The sequence below is a fragment of the Anarrhichthys ocellatus genome, unplaced genomic scaffold, assembly GCF_004355925.1.
Source record: "Anarrhichthys ocellatus isolate YVR2014 unplaced genomic scaffold, GSC_Weel_1.0 scaffold3391, whole genome shotgun sequence".
NCBI classification, from domain to species: Eukaryota; Metazoa; Chordata; class Actinopteri; order Perciformes; family Anarhichadidae; genus Anarrhichthys; species Anarrhichthys ocellatus.
This window is the reverse complement of record NW_022283365.1, coordinates 1-5,717: the sequence shown is the minus strand read 5'-3', so window position 1 is coordinate 5,717 and position 5,717 is coordinate 1. Positions and strand designations below refer to the sequence as shown.

General features: G+C 42.0%; 1 protein-coding gene across 1 annotated transcript; it reads left to right on the top strand.

Annotated features, from left to right (window-relative positions):
• Positions 1–672: 672 nt before the first annotated feature.
• On the top strand, positions 673–4,889 carry LOC116378916 (anoctamin-9-like). Its single transcript, XM_031840821.1, has 5 exons — positions 673–1,300; positions 2,156–2,214; positions 2,996–3,075; positions 3,715–3,849; positions 4,513–4,889. Exons 2-5 carry the CDS (start codon positions 2,176–2,178, stop codon positions 4,643–4,645), a joined length of 387 nt encoding a protein of 128 aa, XP_031696681.1. The 5' UTR covers positions 673–1,300; positions 2,156–2,175; the 3' UTR covers positions 4,646–4,889.
• The last annotated feature ends 828 nt before the right edge of the window (positions 4,890–5,717 follow it).

The following is a 5,717-nucleotide window of genomic DNA, read 5'->3' as shown; positions in this document are numbered from 1 at the left end:
ATATATATATATATATATATATATATATATATATATATATATATATATATACACACACATATATACACACACAGGCAGAAGAACCATCACGGGAGCACAGCAATGTGCTAAACTGTCTTTGATTTTTTTCAGTGAGCCTTTCTTATAGGTGTGTAAAATACACTGCATCCGTCCACAGCTGTGCATTGCTTTGTTCCTCTTCACCTGTTCCTCTCCTCTACCCCTTTGCTCCTCTCCTCTACCCATTTGTTCCCCTCCTCTACCCCTTTGCTCCTCTCCTCTACCCCTTTGCTCCCCTCCTCTACCCCTTTGCTCCCCTCCTCTACCCCTTTGTTCCCCTCCTCTACCCCTTTGCTCCTCTCCTCTACCCCTTTGCTCCTCTCCTCTACCCCTTTGCTCCTCTCCTCTACCCCTTTGCTCCTCTCCTCTACCCCTTTGCTCCCCTCCTCTACCCCTTTGCTCCTCTCCTCTACCCCTTTGCTCCCCTCCTCTACCCCTTTGCTCCTCTCCTCTACCCGTTTGTTCCCCTCCTCTACCCCTTTGCTCCTCTCCTCTACCCCTTTGCTCCTCTCCTCTACCCCTTTGCTCCCCTCCTCTACCCCTTTGCTCCTCTCCTCTACCCCTTTGCTCCTCTCCTCTACCCGTTTGCTCCCCTCCTCTACCCGTTTGTTCCTCAAATTATTTTAATACATAAAGTTTTTTAATTTGTTCTTCAGGGAGAATGAGCAATGCAACACATTTGTTTCATATTTTGTCAAAATGTACAACACACTGAGCATACAGTACAGATGGAAGTAGAGAGGTACTTTTCTGTGAAGCTTCTGAGGACATTATTTTCAATATGTTGTATCATTTTGTCTTTTCTTTCTTTCTAATGTATTCTAATCAACGAGTCAGGATTTACAGCAATATTTATGTCAAAGGAAGTTCATCACGTGATCTTTGAAGGTTGGTGCTGGAAATCCAGTTTTAAAGTTGTCCTCTTTAGTTGTATTTTAGGATCATAGAATCCCAACTTTCTGTGTGTTGAAACAACTGTGCACAGAAAACGTGAAACTGCAATGAGAGCAGAGCTTTAGCTTATTTTTCATAGACGGATGGATTGACTGATTCTAAGCTGCAGGATGTATGTGTATGGTGTGTACCAACACCTGTGCAGTCAAAACACACCATGTTATATAAACCGACTCATTCTGACTCTGCTGATGCAGTTTTTTTCTCTTTACTTGAACTCAATATTTTATCTCCAGGATCCGAATTGTCAATTTCATCCTTCATCAGACCTACATCAACACAGGAGGTGAGTGTGATTAGCTTAATCAAATTCAATAGCAACTCCTGTAGCTTTGTAGACCTTCAGCAAACATAACAAGATATAATCCACCCAGACATGAATATTATAATCTAACATCAATCAATCAATCTGGCTGTTCCAGCGGCTTTGAGCGCAATAACTCAAAACAACATTGGCAAATGTTTTTGTTCTGCTTTGTGGAACAGTTAAGAGAAGTAATGGATGATCTGAGGGGCCTCCCTGGTTCATAAATCAAAAGCATTTCGTGGACGTAGTCTGGTGCACGGCCATGCAGTGCCTTATAGACTAATACAATTTTTTTTTAAATCAATACGAAAACATGTAACCAGTCTAAGGACTTCGGCGGAAAATCGGCGGTTCAATCCCCGGCTCCGCTAGTCCATGTTCTTTATTTTGCATTGCCTTTAATGAACTGTAGATCTTCCTTTTGTTTTAATCGTTAACATGTTTTGCTCTTATACCTTCCTTAGTTCTAATCTTTGGTTTTATCGGGCAGTATTTGTTTTCATTTGTTAGTTTTTTTTTATTCATTCTCTTGTTTCTTCACTTTGTTGTAAAGTCCTTTGAACTGCTCGCCCGGTATGAAATGTGCCTTATGAATCCAGTTTATTATTATTATTACAGCATTTAGCTCTGACATTTGACGTAGTTTAATGAGTGCATCAATCAGCTTCTCCTGCAGTTCTTTTATTTGATCACATTTGGTGCAGAGACATTTTCCCTTAAGTCCTCCAAGCTGACCATTAAAAACATGTCACAGGGTTCACATGTTGCGTATGTCATGTTGTGATATGAGACAAACAACAGCCTCTCATGCGAATATCTTCTGCTTTTTTTCAGAGAACCTCGAGGAACTGTTGATGAAGGATGTGTTTGAAACCATGTTCTGCCTCCATGATGTGAGTCATGCGTGGTCTACGTGCGTGCGTGTGCGTACGTGTGCGTACGTGTGCGTGCGTGCGTGCAGGAGCAGGATAGTAATACAGCGCCAAACAATGTATATGCAGAGAATAACATTTGTGTTTCTGGATATTTACAACACCATATTTGACCTTTACGATGAGTGTGAGTGGCATTGTGTGATTGTTGTGGCAGGTGAGCCTAGTTCTGATGTGTGTTGGGGAACAGAGCTGGCATCTCGACCGCTCACCCCGTCTTTCTGTTCATGTAAACAAACTGGCATTTAATTGTTACAATTCAGAAAATGAATGAATATTTGGTAGTTAGTTATTCAGTGAAAGTGGTAATTCATTTTAATATATAATTTATGGCACTTTTATGAAGGGGACATTTTTGCTCTTCAAGGACATCAGAGCAGCTGTTTAACAGTAAGGCACAAGGGTTCAAACCAATGAAAGTGTCCTCACTTATTTATTTAGTGCAAATGTCTAATGCGGAGGAATACATGGAGCCTTCAGACAGTCAGATGAAAATTACCATGTTTATGACAGAAGACAGTTTTAACTTGGCCCTGGTTAGGAGGGTTATAGTCACTCACTCACCGGTGCACCCAGATCCTTTTTCACACACACACATGGATCATGGAAGTGAAAACATGAAACATTTAGACACACTGATCTATATGTTTGCCCAAGTGTTGTAATGTTGATGTGAAACAGTGTATTAGCATATAGGATAAACACCTGATGTCTGTATGTTTATCTTTCCCATGATTCTCAGAGAAAGATTCAGAAAAAGCTGAGGAAAGAGTGGGCTCGATGGTCGGGTCTGTTTACAGGCCAACCACTCATGGACGTCAAGTCAGTAACCGTGTCTGTCTGTCTGTCTGTCTGTCTGTCTGTCTGTCTGTCTGTCTGTCTGTCTGTCTGTCTGTGTAACTATCGGTCTGTCTGTATCCGTCTGTCTGTCTGTCTGTGTAACTATCGGTCTGTCTGTATCCGTCTGTCTGTCTGTCTGTGTAACTATCGGTCTGTGTGTATCCGTCTGTGTAACTATCTGTCTGTCTGTATCCGTCTGTCTGTCTGTCTGTCTGACCCTCTGTGTGTAACTGTCTCTCAGTCTGTAACTGTCTGCCCGTCACTGTTAAGGATGTTAACATATTGGATTAAGGAACGCAGAATGTAAAACTTGTTGCATTTATTTAACCAGAGGTTTTCAAACTGAGAATAATACATTTGATCCATTCCATACATCCATGGTAAGGGTGGCATCAGGTTAAGAAAGGTAGTCCAGAGTCCCTTCTCCCCAGCAACATTGTCCAGCTCCACCTGGTGGACCCCGAGGCGTTCCCAAACCAGATCAGATGTACAGTATATAGATGTACAATCTCCACAGCGTGTTCTGGTTCTACCCCGAAGTCTCCTACCAGCTGGACGTGCCTGGAAAGTTGATGTGTTTGTGTGTTACATCATGTCTGCCTGTGTGTTTCCTCGCTGCAGGTCTTACTTTGGAGAGAAAGTGGCTTTGTACTACCTGTGGCTGGGCTGGTACACCAAGCTGCTGGTTCCAGCTGCTGCTCTGGGTGTTGTAGTGTTCCTCTATGGACTCGCCTTCTTTAACACCAACCCTCTCATGTGAGTCAGATGCTGTGGAAGTAATATCCTGTGGAGCAATGTTATGTAACATGATCATTGTGATCAAAAGTCTTTTTGATGCTGTTTAGAATTTGAAACTGTGTGACTTTGTGAAATGATGACTTCATGCAGACGTGACTGTCCATGAGATATCATTACTACCACACATGACATCGTTTTACAGTATGTACTGCTGAACAGTTTAAGCTGCCATTAATAACATTTCAAGGAATAAATAATAATAAAATCATAAAAACAGTAAATCGGAAGTCATGATGATGAACAGACTATTAAGTTTATCTTAGTTATATGTATTTTTTGTTGTTCATTTCTGTATCATGTTTAAATTGTAAATTCATTCACCACTTGTGAATTGTACTCATACCTCAGAGGAAATTCTAAAAACAAGAAAATTGGTAAAAGCCACAGATTCTCCTAAATGAGTCTTATGAGCAACATAAGAATCAATCTGTTTTGTACGACTTGCATGAGTTCCTATGTCTCTTGACTTGACAGCAAGTCTTTATGCTATAAGTGGGGACTTTTTTAATTGGACTACTGGATGATGAGAAGCCAGTTGTTCATCTTAACGAGGTTTGTTTTTTGATGATTGACCTTCATGTCAAGCGACCCTTTAATCTTTGTCTCTCTGTGTGTCCTCAGTAATGAAGTGTGTCAGTCCAGCATCATTATGTGTCCTCGCTGTGATAAGAGGTGTCCAGTCTGGCATCTGTCAGACACCTGCACCTACGCTAAGGTAAACTCATCCGGGGGCCGGGCTTACCAGCTACATTAAGAAAAACATCTGGTTGTTTTGTCATGTGACTGCTGATACATGACCTTTTACAGTGTAAAGATGTATGCACAACTGTCTCTGATATCGTGTTGCTGGGTTATGGTGCGTTCACACCAAACACGGTGCGAATTATTCGCGTGAGTAGATTACATACAAAGTCTATGCACAGACACGATGAGACTGGCGCGGCGCGCTTGACGCGAATTTGCGGCGCGCTTGACGTGAATCCGCGTCAAACGCCAAATCGCCCCAAACGCGCGAGTTGAAATTTTTCATGGTTAATGGCGGACAGTTGAACGGCTTTCAGGGCGATAATCCGCGCCCCCTCTCCGGCGCGTCCAGCGCGATTCGCACATGAACACAAACGGTCCCCGGTGTTTTGACCAGCGGCGCGAATTTGGTGTGAACGCAGCATTAGTCTGAGTCTTATTTCATCCATTTCATTGTCCTGTGGCTGACTGGACGTTAGCCAGGAGCAGGATGGGTAGTGGAATAGCCTATGCTCCTAGCTGGGTTATTTTGGCTCTTATCCTAGCTCTGTTCCATGTCTTCCTGCGGCTGTCACGCACTCTTAGATATTTACACTCAAAATATTTACACCTATCCACTACTCGGTGTAACAATGATAATGATCACATTCTTGGTTTGTGCGATGTTAAGACACTACACGTGTTTTTAGTATGTAAAGGGTTACTGGTTTGTGAGAAACTGATTAAATGAAAAGAGCTGTCAAACCACTGCTTCTCTAAATATTAGGTCCAAAATATTCTTTAGTATATTTATATTATTATATAATATTCCCCAGTTTGAGTCAAACCCCCAAATACATTCCCCCAATTGCATTCTGAAATAACACGACTTAATCTTTCTCTCTCTTCTCGCCTGGTAAAACTGTCATCAATGTTTGCAACGCAGGTTTTATGCAAATAATTTCAGCCCAGTCCATAAGGATATATTTTCTCAGACTTTGAAAAGCTCCTCCTGAACCACAGAGGGCATGATGCCACTGCTTTCACAGACTAGAAAGTGGTAGTGCTTCCTCCCCAATCCATTCCATATATATATACACACA

What these genes read in the sequence shown, in the direction of transcription:
- LOC116378916 (XM_031840821.1), top strand. Translation starts at nt 2,176, where the DNA reads ATGAAGGATGTGTTTGAAACCATGTTCTGCCTCCATGAT. An exon ending in CCATGTTCTGCCTCCATGAT is followed by an intron (nt 2,215 to 2,995) that starts GTGAGTCATGCG and finishes CATGATTCTCAG; the next exon opens with AGAAAGATTCAGAAAAAGCT. An exon ending in CAACCACTCATGGACGTCAA is followed by an intron (nt 3,076 to 3,714) that starts GTCAGTAACCGT and finishes TCCTCGCTGCAG; the next exon opens with GTCTTACTTTGGAGAGAAAG.